Raw genomic sequence first — 16,443 nt, 5'->3', positions numbered from 1 at the left:
TTGCTGCAGCGTGGTGGTTGCCGTAAATGTGCAGTTGAACAGAGCTACCAAACAAAGCAGCTCCGAGTTTATAGTTAACAGACCAGCTGATTACTGAAAAAAGTGGTAGCAACATCATATAGATTGTAGTTTTAATAAACGGCCACTAGGAAGGGACAAAACTCTGCCGTAGACATCACTCAGATTTCAATATTGCATACTCTTTGACAATAGCTAGTGGTGTGTAATTATTATTTTATGGAAAAAGGTAAAGCTCCATGGTTTAAAATGCTTTTACTGTGGAATTTGAGAGTATGGCTGCACCGCTGCAATCTGAAAGACAATCTTTCAATCAGGAATAACACCAGTATGTAAAACACTGTTTAAATGGCGCCTGGAATATTGTTCTGATCGGGATCAAAGGGAAATGCAAATGCTTCAGTTAAATCCTCTTCCTCCTGTGTGTTAATTTGAACAATACAGTCACTATGGGGTACATTTTATTGTGTAAATCATGTCAGTCATGGTACCAGTGATAAAATGTTATTTTCCAAAGTAAGCCAAATTAATGATAATTTATTTAAAACATCTCTAAGGTTGAAGTCATGTTAGAAGAAAGGAATGGAGCACTGCTTCAGTGTAATACTGAGTGTGAGTGTGTGTGTGTGTGTGTGTGTGTGTGTGTGTGTGTGTGTGTATGTGCACAGCATGAGTCACCCTGCCTGCCTGTGATTGGATGGTAGTTTATGGGTGAGGGAGGAGAAAGAGAGCCTTTGGGGGCCGTCTGTCAATCTCTCCTCTGCTCCATTCACACATTCATCTGCATGCAGCGTCATGAGAGAGACAGGGGAAGTGAGCGAGATCTCATTCATAAAAAAAGAGAAAGTTCATTCATACACGCTGCACAATCCTGCTGCGCCTCAGAAAGAAAAGACAGAGGGGAGGAAAGTTGATGTGAAGGTGAAGCTGGGAGCCTGGCAACTGACTGAGAAAGTGTGTGGGTCAGTAGGATGGGGCTGTACTCTGCATGACTAGAGTGGAGCAGACTGGACTCTAGACTTAACAGGACATCCCAGAGTCCTACAGTGGTGAGTTGAATCTGCACAGCAGGATTCCCTTTAAATGATCTGACGACAGAGCGCACCCGACACAAAGATAGTTTTCAGACGCTCCTGAAACCTGATGTTATTTCTTCATCTCCTTTTACCAAAATCTTTAGTTAAAATTCCTTAATGGTGACCTGAATTTTCAAGTTTCCTTTTTTTTTTTTACATTTATTTCAGCGTTCTCCTTTGCTCTGTTTCCTGATTATGAGAGAGCAAACCTTATCCAGGTTGAAATCACAGACGGGACTCCTACCAGGCAGGTCGCTTAATCAGTACAATGAAAATCACAGTGCGGCTGATTTGATTCTGACACTTTCTTTTTCATCTTCTACAGGTATGCTGAAGCGTACTAAATACAGTCGACTGCGCAACGATTCTCCAACATCTCTGGAGGAGAACCCCCAGGGAATGTTGCCCCTGAAGCAGGACCTCTGCTTAGACTCTGAATTCAGTCAGCTGGGACTTGGGATTACTACACACCACGGACCATCCACCCTGAGGGATTTCATCCCCCGCATGGCCAACATCCGACTGCAAAGCCCTATTTCCCGGCAAGGCCTAAAAGGACAGACAGACACAGCCAGAGGCAGAAGCATCAGTGCCCCTACTGACAAACCCTTGTCCAGAACAGAGTGGGGTTCAGGAAGTAATGAGAGATTTTGCACTCACGCTTCCCTCAACGCTCCCCTATCCACGGGCCAAAATCTAATTCACCCTGCTTTGCTCTGCACAAAAAGACCTATCACCCTACAACGGATGGCAAGCCTTCCTTGGACCCCTGGATATCCTCCCTGCTCACATCACAGAGGTGGTCTGTGCTGTGTGAAGATTTCCTCTGCAAAAGGTGATCGTACAGTGGTGGGGACAGGAAGCAGAGCAGTTCACCATCACATCAAGGTACCTGACCCTGCACATGTGCATGATCAGATAGAGTAAACCAACATTTTACTTGCCCAAGTAATTCATATTCTTAATTTTGTTAATGTGTGTAAAATTCCTTGTGTGTAGAAATTACCAAAATGCTGTGCAAGCTCCTTTTCTCTGTACTATGCAAGTCGTCATGACCTAAAGATATGCCAGATTTCAGCAGTGTTAAATTACTGTTTACTTAGTGCCACGGCCAAAATAAATACACACACGTGAACATGGAAAATACACATATGCATACACTCTCTGCTCTATCCACACCGTCACACTCACAGTCACTCCCCTCCTCAGTTAGAGCCTCCTATGTAGGCAGTAGTGACTCATCCTAGCTCTCTGCTTCCCTCTAGTTCAGTCCTGCTATGTGTGTGAATGCATGTGTGTGAATATATCTAGTATCAGCATGCTGTCCTAGAACAGAACCCATCTTGTCCCGATGGCAGAGGTGTGTCCACACAGGCCTGTGAGCTGACCACTGGTGGAAATGAGAATGGACTGTCTGATTGACCTCTATAAACAAGCACACACATATGTTTCTTCTGCCCGCTCAACCCACCCATGTATACATATATTGATTTAAGTCTGGTTTTTATCAATGGACTTACTCATCCTGCCTCCAGCCTATGAGGTCTGCGATACTGAATTTCCTGCCCAGTAGAAGTGGGACTCGTCATAGTGTATTTGAGCACATGGCCTGAATATTGCCTGGTTGCTTCTCTGTCTTCCTCACATCTATATAGTCTGATAAATTCAGTTACAGTCAGACACATGTCAACATTTACCTCAACTCTGAGTTGTCTGGCATTCTAATAAGCTAAAGTAAGACTGTAAAGATTGTACTGGCTACTTGTCGCATGGTTAGAATCTGCTGACAGGTCGCACATTAAAATGTAGTCACAGCTTTTACTTTCTGCTCACTTGCTTTGCTTAAAACTGCCATCTTGCTTTTGCTTTTGTAAGCTTGAGACTTACTTATTTCTTGGGTATTCCAATCAGAATTTGCTACAAAGATTTTAAAGGTTAGTTTTGGGCAGTAATAACTCAAAGTAGCAAATCACTACCTCCGCCAAGGACTGTGTGCCTGTCATTCAGTTTTAATTTTTAAATGTTACCTTACCTTACAAAATTTATTTGTAAGGTAAAGACCCTACAATAATACAGAGAAAACTCCAACAACGAGCATGTACAGGAAGAAAAATTCCCTTTAAAATGGAAGAAACTACAAACTTCTTAAACTAAGAACAAATATAAATATACACAGAGTACAACATTCCCTTTAAAGTAAATACTGCACAGAGAGTGAGCTGCCTTAGCAGAGGTTTATGCTTTCAGAGGTCTTCTTGTTTTGTTTTGTTTTGTATGATTTTATCAGTCTTTGTTGTGGAAGGATTTTGACCCACTCATCTTTGTAAGGTTGCTTCAGTTCATTGAGGTTTGTTGGCATTCGTTCATGCACAGCTCTCTTAAGCTTCCAATACAGCATTTTCTGTTGTGTTGCATTCTGGACTTTTGGTTGTTGCAGCACTTTTAGTCTTTTCTTTTTCAGCAATTCTGTTGTAGATTTGCTGCTGTCCTTGAGATCATTGTTCTGTTACTTCACCCAATTTTGTCCAAACTTTAGCTGTTGCACAGATGGCCTCATATTTGACTCCTAAATATGTTGCTATACAGAGGAGTTTATGGTTGACTCAGTGACTGCAAGGTGTTCCGGTACTTTGGCTGCAAAACAAACCCAAATCTTCACCCCCTCCACAGCTGTGCTTGACAGTAGGTATGAGCTGTGTTTGCTGATATGCTGTGTTTGATTTTTGACAGTCGTTGTGCATCATGGCCACACATTTCTGCTTTGGACTTGTCTGGCCATTGTCCCTAATGTCTTGCGGTTTTTGCAGATGGAACTTTGCAAACCTAAGCCACGCTGCCATTTTATTTTTAGAGAGAAGAGGCTTTCTCTTGGCAATCACTCAGAACAAACTTGTTCAGTCCTTTTCTAATTGTACTGTCATGAACTTTAACGTTTCACATCCTAACTGAGATCTGTAGAACCTGAGATGTAGCTCTTAGGTTTGCTGGGACATCCACTCCCTGGAGTGACATAGTGTTAACATAGCTGAATACTCCAGACCAGCAAACTACCAAAATGTCTGGTTTTTTAGTGGTGGTCACACTTCCAGATGATCATTTAATTAAGCGCATTTGATTAGCACCACCTGCTTACCTTCTTAATGCCAGTGGAAGCAGTTAAGGTGGAGTTAGTTTTTCAGTGTCCTGTGAAATCTCTTTAAGCATCACTTAAAGAACCCTGGGGTACTTTCTTCTGAATAACTAAAATACCTTTATTTTAATAGCATGGTTATATATAACCAACAGACAAACAAAAACAACAACTCCAGTGTGTTTCAGAATACATTCCTTAAGAAGTTAAACCGATTTCAGGAAAACAATGACATAATTTGGATATGAACTTTAAATTTCTGCTCTGCGTATCTAATTTATTGATTGTTTTCAAACTAGCATTTCCATCCCGTCTCACGTGTTCTATTACACTTTTTTTTTAAACAAAATTCCCATTCCCAGCCACAAAACTCTAAGAACGCACATGGATGGAACTTAAATGACTTAAACACAATGCATAAAACCACTTTCTCTCTCTATCAGCTTTCTGGAACCTTCTCGAAGGCCCAGTTATTTCCATTCCTCTTGACTCGTTACAGCTATGTGTAAATCTATGTTGTCTGCCGCAAATCAGCTCATGAACTTTTCACCTTTTCTGCAGAATCATTTTCTTCCATCATAAAAACTAAAAGTGAGGATGCAATAACAGAAAATTCATGAAAAGTGACCAGACTCCTGTAAGAGTGTTGTGTTTCTTTAATATATTTTAATTGTTGTTGAAAGTGCGCACCTCAGAGTCCTCAGGACTCTGTTGGATGTTCCTGAGACTTTTATTACTAGTATTATTATTATAATATATTTTTCCATTGTTTTTTTTTCTGTGTTTTTCTAGTACATGGGTAGTGTGGAAGTGACCCAGTCCATGAGAACCCTTGACTTTGATACAAGAATGCAAGTTACACGGTAGGAGGTCCTCTCTGCACCCCTTTCTAACAAACACAAACAAACACAAATACGAATATATACATCTAATGATATAATACATGAACGTATAATACATGCAACATAATCCTGACTGCAGGGGAATGCCATATATGGATTAGGTGCTGTTTCGCTTGCACACAGATGAGGAAAAAAAGTGAGCAAAATTGCTTTATCCTGAACTCATTTAACATATATTTGCCAAGCTAACCATGTGTAGCTTATTTCAAAAATGTTTCAAAGAGGGAAATCAAATTAAATGTATAATATTTCATAAACGGGGCTTTCTCCTCATCATTTGATATTGAAATCCTAGTGCAGGATGCCATAACACAGCCCTCTCTGTTTACAGAAGCGCTGTTGAATGATGGAGCAGAAAATCCAATTAGATGAATTTCCTCCTAATGATCCCTCAGTCTTATTAAAAGAGAGAGAGGGAGACAAACCTCAATCCAATTCTTACAATGTGTTTTCAAGAAGAAAAATGGTCTTCCTGGAAATCAGCATTGCTTCCTAGGTAGTGGGATGTTCCATTCGTGCGCGTGGGGGTGTTTTTTTGCTTTGCCCTCGCTGACCCAAGCGTCAGAGATACAATCTCAGCTCAGATTGACTTGATTTAAAAAAAGAAACATACCAGGAATATTTTGAAGTGTTACTGCTTTAACACTGCAGATGGAAGTTTGTGATCAGCTATTCTAGTTATGTTTTTTTTTTGTTGTTCTTCTGTAATTTTTTCTTCACTACAGTGATTATTGCAAGTTATCCTTAAAAGAAGGATTTATAAGTTACAAGAAAACTGAATTTGTAAAAAGCTAAAAGCAAATTAACAAAAACAACATCTTGCAACTAGTTAGACTTCTTAAAAATAAAGATGAGGAGGATTTCGTAACACTGTAAAAGACCACGTGGGCAATGGCAAGCAGCACAACAATTTAATAATGTTTCTAAATGCAAAATTGCAAAGAATTGGAAGATTTCATCATATCATTAAAAGATTCCAAGAATCCAGAGAGACATTGGCGAAGGACAAGGCCAAAAACCAATATTGAAAGGGTGTGATCTTCAAGACCTCAGGCAGCACTGCATTAAAAATAGACAATACACAGATTTTATAGTGGAAATCCATGTGTGGGCAGCTGAAACTCACTGCTAGTGTAGACAGTTTGTGTCCTGGTCCACAAATGCAAATTGAAAATATGCCATACAATTAAAAACAAACTAAGAAACAAACAAAAGCAGTTAAAAAAAAAAAGATCCATAAAGGCCGCTACTGTACCTTCTTTAAGCCAAAGCTCATTTAAGATGGAGCGCAGATCACCTGCCTCCATCTCACCCTCCATCCTCCTTTGTCATACCAATCTGCATGTCCTCCTTCACTACATCCCTGAAACTTCTCTGCAGTCTTCCTCTTTTCCTCCTGCCTGCAGCTCTATCTTCAATATCCAGTATATCCGCTATACCTGCCCTCTACTCTCAGTACACATCACAATGTTGTCTGGAAACAGTGTAGTCCACAGAGACTCCTGCCTGACCTCATCTGTCAACCTGTGCGTCATCACTGCAACCTCAGGTCTCAGAGCTGATCCCTGATGTAATCCCATCCCAACCTTGAACCCGTTTTTCCCTCCAGCTGCACACCTGACCACTGTCTTGCTGTCTAACCTGCTGCACATCCTTTCCAGCTCCATCTCTCTGCCTCTGCCAATTTATACAAGTTTTTGAATCTTGCATACAACTCAGTATAAGCCTTTTCCTTTGCCTTTTTTTACTTCTCTCTTTCCTCCCAGTGCTGCTGTCCACTTTCTTATTTCCCCGATATCCCACTTTTTCTTTGCTAATCTATTCCTTGGAATATTTTCCTGTACTTCCTCATTCCACCACCAGGTCTCCTCGTCCTCTATCCTCCATCCAGAGAATACACCAAAGACCTTTTTTGGACTTTCCCTAAGTACTACAGCTGTTCCATTTCCTGTCATCTGGTACCTCTTCTCAACCGACCAACTCTTTCAACATTCTTCTTTCTTTCTTTCTCATTTAATCCTTGGCTCTGTCTTCACAAACGCTTTTTCTTGATTTCCAAAGTAATCATTCAGACTACTAACCAATGCTGCCTGGCACATTCTCTCCTGCCACCACCCTGCAGAATATTAACCAAAAATTCAGAAAAAGTTATTAATTGACTTGCATGTAATTGAGTGAAATAAGTATTTAATCACCCAGCCAGAATTCTTGCTCCTACGATTAGCTGTGTGCACATGTAACACACAGATTACAATCAATTACGGATACTCCTGATCTCATCTTGTTACGGACAAGACCAAATACCTGTCAATGGACATCAGGGACAAGATTTTAGACCAGCACAAAGATGGAATGGGGTACAAGACCATCAGCAAGAAGCTCAGTGTGAAGGTGACAACTCTTGCTGCGATTATTCAGAAATGGAAGAAGTTTAAAATGACCGTCAGTTGCCTCTGGTCTGCAGCTCCATGCAAGATCTTACCTCACAGGGTGAGGATGATCCTGAGAAAGATGGTGAATCAGCTCAAAACTACACTGGAGGAGCTTGTTAATAATCCTAAGACACTTGGGACCGCAGTCACCAAGAACACTGTTAGGAACACACTGCGATATGCAGTGGATTGAAGTCTTGCAGCACATGCTTAACAAGGCACATGAACAGGCTCGTATTAAGTGAACATTTAGATGATTCAGAGAAGGACTGGGAGAAAGTGCTGAGATTGGGGGAAGAGAAATGCTGAGCATGTGTGCAAACTTAGTGACCAACTACACGAAATGTCTTATCAGTGTGCATGCCAACAAGGGTTTCTCCACCAAGTACTAAGTCATGTTTGGCTTTTGAATCAAATACTCACAGCGACATGCAGATAAAAGGATACCTTTTGTGTAATATGTTGGGTTTTTTTTTTGGTTGTGTGTACTAAATGTACTCCAAAACTAAAGTAATAAAGTATTGCATTTGAGTAAGTATATTTGGTTACATTCTTCCAGCAGTGCATGTATATGTGCTTTCTGTAGTGTAGTTTTCTTCCTCTCACATGCACATCACATGTCCGCAGGGCACACCAGATCACATACAAAGGTATCTCTGTGTTACTGTGTGCATGTGCTTATGTACATGCTGATCTGTGTCTATGTGTTTGTGTGCAGAGAGGCAATCAGCAGACTTTGTGCGAGGACATTGCTCAAAACAGCAGTGAAAACTAAAAGGGTAAGGCTTGTGTACACAGACAGGCACACACTCATACTCACACACTCTCTCTTTCTGCCACGTTCAGCTGGAATAACAGTGGTTTTTGTCATCATTAGCCTGTTTGCAAGGGACTGTCTTCTGTTCTGGGTCAGACAAACCTGCAGTTTTCTGGAAGAAGGATCATCCTCACTGTCTCCACCGACAGTATGACTCTAATCGCTGCCTCGTCCTTACAGGTGACAGTGTCAGCATGTTAAACCCCATCAAAACAGCCTCATGTCAGGTTTACTGGCAAACCTATATGCTATTGTATCATTTCCTCTTTTCTCTTTCACAGAAGATTGCCCACCACCCCATGCAGACCATTTCATTTGCCTCCGGTGGAGATTCAGTATGTTCATATTCTCAAATCTTTCCCCTTGTACACGTTGATGATCAGATAGGGACACAAACAGGGTAGCAAGAGCACAATCACACACACAGTGAGTAATTTGATTTAGTCTGATTATTGCATTGGTGTACTACCATTTATGGAGGATTAAATCATTTCCTGCCTCAACTCTTGATCATTCTGCTCTTTTAATTAGTGGTACAAGGTCAGCATCTGAAAGCATGCTACAAATGAAACTTCAGACTTTGGCAAAAATGTCTAAACATTCCCTTGTGATTAATTTTAATGAATATGATTTATGCAAAGAACCTCTGATATTCAACAGTATATTATCCCCAGCATTCAGAGTGTGCTGGGGGTATACTGACCTTTATTTTGTTCAATTTAATTTGGATTCTTCATTCTTGGGAGTGTGTCACGTGAATGTTTTGCCTGTTTCAGAAGCGAAGCCTTCCAGAAAAGTTTGACAACCACCTCCTTAAGTGTTTAAAGCTTGTTGGTACTATATAAAAGAGCTGGCAAATATAAAGAAAAGATTTTATTTGATGGGTTATTTCTGCTAGAACTGTAGCAGTGATTAATCATGTGACTGCTTGTGAGTTTTCTCTTAAGGATTACTCTTTCAAGTCTGAGTCATTTAATAAATGTGTCTGTTTACGGTTTTACCCTTAATTTGGCTCATTGTAAAACTCTTGAATGTAATTCTTGTGCTAATTAATTGCTAAAGGCGACAAATCATGAAATCCTTTGCTGTGACTTATGCACTCATCAGAGCTAACTGCCTTCATCATCTTTACACCTTGCCAAGCGCTTATCAGACTAATTACTCAGGTCTATTCTTCTTAATTTGTTTCCCTCTGTGCGCACATATATCCACATGACAGGATTCAAGTTATTTGGCCTGAGTGAAAATTTCCTGTGCCCTAAAAATGTGTGTAATGAACATAAAAATCAATGCAGATCTGTCTGTAGGGCATGTGGTTATTAGCTGCTGTCTAGGTCAAACTGCATTTTGGTTGGCCTTTTAGTTCAAACACAGATTCACTACAAATCATGTGCAGAAATATACACTGACTAAAGATGAGAGAAAATAAGAAGGTAGTTACTCTCTGGGAAAGACAACACCAGCAAAGCTGTGGATGGGATTATAGCTCACCGTTTTTAATTAATTAACCATACTAATCTTGTAGTGTGCTCTAAGCCTCTGCTCAGCTGGCTTGGGCACATGAAAGATAGCAAAGGGGAATTAAATTCAGTCTGACACAGAAGCTTTATGGTGAACCATATTCAGCTTACTGTGCTCTTGTATTAGGCTGAACTCTTCAGACGAAGCGTACACGTGGATGAACATTAACTGAAAATAATGGGTGAAAATATAAATTGAAATTGAGCTTTCCACATGGAAAAAGTCTATCGAGTCATTTTTTGCATTTATAATTTATAATCATGCCTTTTATTGTGTTTTTCTCTCTCAATTTGTTTACAGGACATGGCAGATTACATTGCTTATGTAGCTAAAGACCTTGCCAATGACAGAGGTATGAGAGAGAGTTTGCTTTGAGCTGGCCTTACACTCAAATTTCAATTTACTGATTGTTATGAAAATAATGTTTGACTTTTGCTCTCTATGGCAGCCTGTCACATCCTGGAGTGTCCCGAGGGTCAAGCCAATGAGGTTATCAACAGCATCGGTCAGGCCTTTGAGACGCGCTTCCGCCACCTTCTCAGCCAGACACCATCGGTCCTGTCCACCAGTTCCAGGTTATAGCTCTTACATGTATATATGTGAATATATATATATATATATATATATATATATATATATATATATATATATATATATATATATATATATATATATATATATATATATATATATATATATATATATGCATGTGTGTATATATACATAAATATTATAGTATATTATGGATTTGCTATTAAATATAGAAACAATATTATGCAGTATTTACTGTATGGGGCAGGGATAGTGGTGGTGGCCCCATGATCGAAAGGTCGGGAGTTCGAAATTCACTGAACAGCTACCCTGAGGTACCCCTGAGCAAGTTACCATCCCTACACACTGCTCCTCGGGCGCCCAATGGCTGCCCACTGCTTCACAGAGCGTATGGGTTAAATGCAGAGAGGAATTTCCCCACGGGGATCAATAAAGTATACATTATTATTATTATTATTATTATTATTATTATTATTATTATTATTATGTCAGTGACTCTGAGTGAATTCATATGTACATATAAGTATAGCTGAATATATGTGTATATGTATGATTGTATATAGTGCCATAAGTATTGGCCCCCGTCCTGATGTTTGCATATTTGTTACATTTAAATGCTTCAGATCAACAAATAAATTTTAATATGAGACAGAGAACCATAATCAATACAAAATGCAGTTTTTAAATGATACGTTTGGTTTATTAGGGCTAAAAACTATCTGAACCTACTGGGCCTTTGTGAAAAAGTAATTGCCCTCTAAATCTAATAACAGGTTGTGCCACCCTTGGCGACAAGAACTGCAATCAAGCACTCGTGATAACTAGAATAACTGAGGTGTGGAGGAATTTTGGCCCACTCTTCTTAGAAGAATTGTTTTAATTCAGACATACTGTTCATGTTAAACAAGCATGATTTATGCTTAAGTATCTCAATCAGATCATTTTGGCCTAATGAAAGTCCAGACTTTGAATAACCCATCAATATTTTTTTGAACCATTCGGCGTTGGACTTTATGGTCTGTTGAAAAAACCAAAGCGTCATTAAGCTTCAGGGCACAAATTGATGTCCAAACGTTCTCCTTCAGGTATTTCTGCTAGAGAGCAGAATTCATGGTTCCAGCAGTTTCAGCAAGTCCTCCTGAAGCAGCAACGCAGCCTCAGACCACTACACTACCACCGACATGTTTGGGGCACAAACCTTCCACAAAGTTCAGCTTTATCTCATCGGGCCACAGAATATTTTTCCAAAAGTCTTGGGGGTCATCAAGATGCTAATTGGCAAATGTGAGATGAGCCTGTGTGCCTTCCACTCCTGGGAAGGTTCACCACTATCTCACCCGGATATATGTAAATTAGTTTGTTTATCGGTTGTTTTTGAGATCTTTTAGCCTGTTTCACTTTGTCAGACAGGTTCTATTTAGGTGATTTGTTGATTCAGCAGGTCTGGCGGTAATCAGGCCTGGGCAAGTGAAACTGAACCCAGGTTTCAAAAAAATGTCATTAATTACGGTTAATTCATGGTTTAGCAAGGGAAGGCATATCAGGGTATCTTTATCTGATATTAAAATGTATCTGTCTTTTCTGTCCTTCCTTCCTTCTACCAATACCTCAACACTATGTGTATATTCAGACCGGCACTGAGAATCTGTCACAAATGGTGCCCAGAAGAGTTAATAATAAACCAAAAGGCAAACCGGGAAGGAGAATTCAGTGAACACCGTGACTATTACAATGTGAACCCAGGAGACCCAGGTGGAATAAAAGACTTTCAGGTCACAGAAGAGGAGAGCAAAGAAGATGCTAACATTCACAGGGTAAGACTTACCTGTAACACCAAAGCACTAATAATTTACAGTCACTTGAGTTTGTGTATATAAGGACAGGACCTTGAACACAATTTGTTCAGAAAGAAAAGTTCCCATTGTTGTTGTAAAAGCTTAAAACCACATCTCTTGGTGCTTTTCAGCATTTTTAAAGTGGTCGACTAGCATGAATACAGTTTAGTTTTTGATAGTGTTATGTCATAGCTTGTCACATTACAATTTGAAACATATTATGTTGCAATGCATGAGACTGCATTATTTAAACTTATATTGTATAGGATGTACTGTAGACTATAATCACATCTATGGACTAAGTTCACAAACTTAGCATTGGCTAAAAGTTTTAGCATTTAGCCAACAGATAAGCTGGATCTGATTACTTTGCAGTAATCGCTGTAAATGCTGAAATGCTTTTCCAGGAGACTTTGTAACTTATACAAGGTCATTTTTAAATGGCAGCCAAAACGTGGTTTTTTTGTGAAGAAATATAGAAATGATGTTGTTATAATTAAATATGATAGCAGGCACACAGTGCACTAGCACATTTTATGGTCTTGTTATTGAGCACAAAGGTTGATCCCAGAGGAGAAACACTTGAGCTACTTCTCACCAAACATCACCTCACAAGTTTTCTTCACTTCCCAGAATTACCAGATGATAATTTCCTGTCATGACTGCTCATCTCTAAAATGTTACCAGCGCAGTTGCCCCTAAACACACACACACGTTCAAACGTGCACAGCCAACAATATGTGTCTGGTGTGTATGACTCATGGTGTGCCATTGCAGGTCTGTTTCCCTCGGCCTGTTTCCCTTTATGAGAACTGCTCCATCACAGATGAGACTCCAGCTCCACCTGCAGGTGAAAATCAACTGCGTTATCCGAGTCCAGTTTCGAGTTTGTCCATATAATGCATGTGTCCCTCAAGTACAATTATGACTTCTATGCCTCTATGATTCAGAGGAAACTGTACTTTACTTTAACTTGGTTATTAAAAATCAAATAAAGTGAGCAGTGCTTCAATTGGGGTTTAAAGCTGTTGCTTTTCAACTGTTGTTTTCTTCCTCTATCTAATCTCCATCAGATTTAGAGCAGTCTGAGATCAATACTGAACAACGCTCTCTGCTCACTGAGACGCGGGTCCAGAAGCTGATCCAGGAAGAAGGATGGTTCCACGGCAGGTTGGTAATCAATATCTGTTTGACTATGAGTGATGCGTCAAAATGCTGCTAATTCCAAGGTCATTCTCTCCCGTGGAATTTTGTTTGTTTCATCACAGGTTGGGAAGAGAGCAGGCGGAGTCGCTTCTCACCTGTAGTGGAGATTTCCTGGTCAGAGAGAGCAGCTCTGCCGCTGGTCAGTATGTACTCAGCGGTATGGAGGGAGCTACTGTGCGACACCTACTGCTGGTTGATCCACATGGACAGGTACAGCTCTGCTGGTGGATTTCAAATATCGTTTAAAGAAGACAAAGAAAGCAACTTTTAAGCATATTTTCCATTTATTGACCAGGTGCGGACCCGTGATCAGGTGTTTCTGAGCGTTGGCCACCTGGTGCGATTCCACATGGAGAATCAGATGCCCATTGTTGCTGGAAGCAGCGAGCTGTGCCTGAAACAGCCGATCCTGCAAACACACAAACATTCACAGACTGCCAGATGCATGGTCTTGAATTAGCAGTGGTTTTTGAGATGAAACACAGAGAGGCCTAGCAACAACAAAAAGAAGAAGAAGAACTTTTAAACCTTTAAACACTTTCAGCTGCCTCAAGAGAAGAGCACCCCTGGACATAATTTCCAGTGAGATCATTTTTCCAAACTGTTGGGACAATTTTGCATTATTTGCCCATTATATTATTTACTGTGTGTTTTGTTTTTTGTTTGAGTAAACTCTCAAGTCACTGCTTGTGCCTGTATTGAGAACAGCCTTTGGCCTGCAGAACATCCTGTCTCGCTCTCAGGCAGTTTGCTATTATTTACTCAGTGTCTCAACACAGTCTCTGGTGTTGGCAGGAAATAACCAGAATGTTGGCAGGCTTTCCAAATCCTTTTCTATATACTATATTTGTCTCGTGCTCATTAGTTTTGATTTTCTTTTGTTTTCGTTCCCACTTTCCATGCTTAACTTGAGAAAAATAACTTTTCATCCCACTTGTTTGTTGCATACTGAATATGAAACTGCAGTGGTCTTTGTATCTAGAAGCCCCATTTAGGTCCACATTACATGTGGTTAAACACATCTTTGGGTCTTTTACACAAGTGATTAAATCGGATTTTGTTGGTGATTTATGTGACGTTAAACCTCTAACCAGAATAACAGAACTTTGTTTTGAAATCGTGTTGCAGTCCATCCAAGAGTTCCAGTCAATTCACGCCACAACAAAAAGATATCAAACTAATGGAATTAGCTTCGAGTGACTAGGGATTGTACCACAAAATAAACAGTTCCTCACAACATTGCCCACATTATTGTTCAATTTAGAAAAGCTAAAAGCATTCAGATGTCATTGTATTCACGATAACATTTAACTGAATAACTTGGTTGTATTGAAATTTTCTTTTTTTTCCCCCATTTACTACAAAAACCTTAGATACCCTGCATAATTATGAGTTGTTATACACATACAGTCACCAACCCCTTCGTCATGCATGTAGACATTCCCAGGATGACGATGGCGTTTAAATTGAGGATCAGAATGGGAAAGAAAGATGATTTAAGTAACTTTGAATGTGGTGTGGTTATTTTTGTCAGATGGGCTGATCTTATTATTTCAGAATAATACGACCAGCTGACTCACCGAGATTCTAGTGGATTGGGAGATTCACATTGTGGATATGCAGCTGACAAATCGTCACGTCCACATGTACATATAGTGATTTTGAATCATATTGGCATGCCATCCTATCAGGTCAATATGGATCAAACTCCCTGAGGAATCTTTCCAGCACCTTGTTGAATCGGTTCCATGAAGAATTAAAGCAGTTCTGAAGGTAAAAGAAGAAGAAGAAAAGTTGATGTTATGGATGATTCATCTTCTGTACTTCATGGGCTGAGCTCACATGGTGAAGCTTGAAAGCAAGAGCCAATAAAATGTATTATTATTATTTCGTAAACTCCATGTTTAGGATCAGCATGGTAATTGCAACTTTGTGCAACAATTTTAAAGATTCTGGCTGTTTTATTGAACATGATTAGGTTTGGCCTTGGGAGTTTTACTCTGTTTCATTAGTTTACTAAATTTAAACACTACCAGCTTTTTGATTGTGATAGATAAAAAAGAAACATGGAGAAAAAAAATTCCCTTGCATTTCAAATAAGTGGCCTCAAATGATTTGGACTAAAGTGGACAGAATTGAGCCCAACTTTAAAGAAAACCCCAGAACATCAGATCCTAGTCAAAAGGTGTGAATATCAAACCATTAATCGCATTATCAAAAACACTGTAGCGTATTTATTTAACACATTATTACATATTCAGAGAAGAGCTTTGAAGGCCTTTCTAGAAGCCTGGAGAACTATTCCTGAAGACTGGTTAAAGAAATGACAAAACGGCTGTCTAAGTTTTTACCTTATGTACTATATTTCCATGTATAGTTGCAGATCTTTCAATAAATCCATTAACTTACTTTCCACTTGGAAAATATAAAGAAATCAACATTTTTACACAATGTGTGTTTCTTAAAAGTCATTATGATTTTTCATTTTATTTAAAATTTTGCATATAATATCTAATTATTTCTTCTTTACTGAAAGAAAACAAAAGGATGTTTCACTGCATCCATGTTTCACTGGATATTTCACACCACAAGGTGGCGCTATCAGTCTTTACAAGAGCTCTTCATCCTATACTATGCCAGCACATTTTCCCCTGATTGGTCAAATAGATCTGGATAGTTTTCTAAAACTGTATCTCCATTTAATCTTATATGCAATATAAAGCAAATTCACAAGAGCTAAATACAAAGAGTGAAACCTTTTTGCATTTCAGTGTCTGTTTTAATGATATTCACACAGATGTGTCTGAAAAATCAGTGAAAATAGCTGGTAATAAACAGCCAATAACAACAACTGCAGCGCTGCTCCCTCAGATTTCAGCACCCTGTCACTTGTAGATTTCGGTGTAGTAAAAAGAAAATGACTGTATGCTCAAAGTATGCAGTGGACTGTTTGG

The 16,443-nt window shown here is 39.5% G+C and overlaps 1 protein-coding gene across 2 annotated transcripts; it reads left to right on the top strand.

Moving 5' to 3' along the window:
* Positions 1-836: 836 nt before the first annotated feature.
* Positions 837-15,889, top strand: LOC146583575 (SHC-transforming protein 1-like). Of its 2 annotated transcripts, none has more exons than XM_085273861.1 (14): positions 837-1,067; positions 1,295-1,345; positions 1,420-1,982; positions 5,017-5,087; positions 8,277-8,337; positions 8,436-8,555; positions 8,657-8,710; positions 10,197-10,248; positions 10,345-10,471; positions 12,079-12,262; positions 13,061-13,133; positions 13,357-13,453; positions 13,552-13,699; positions 13,785-15,889. In XM_085273861.1, the coding sequence occupies exons 3-14, from the start codon at positions 1,422-1,424 to the stop codon at positions 13,947-13,949; spliced, it is 1,713 nt and encodes a 570-aa protein (XP_085129987.1). In that variant the 5' UTR covers positions 837-1,067; positions 1,295-1,345; positions 1,420-1,421; the 3' UTR covers positions 13,950-15,889. The 2 variants fall into 2 exon arrangements, with proteins under 2 accessions (XP_085129987.1, XP_085129996.1); XM_085273870.1 differs by having other exon boundaries at positions 1,263-1,341.
* The last annotated feature ends 554 nt before the right edge of the window (positions 15,890-16,443 follow it).

This window comes from Mchenga conophoros, linkage group LG1 (assembly GCF_057382185.1).
Source record: "Mchenga conophoros isolate Kocher_MC1m ecotype Shallow Benthic linkage group LG1, M_conophoros_male_GT1.1, whole genome shotgun sequence".
Classification (NCBI taxonomy): domain Eukaryota; kingdom Metazoa; phylum Chordata; class Actinopteri; order Cichliformes; family Cichlidae; genus Mchenga; species Mchenga conophoros.
The sequence above is the reverse complement of the archived record's forward strand: the minus strand, read 5'-3'. Positions and strand labels throughout refer to the sequence as shown.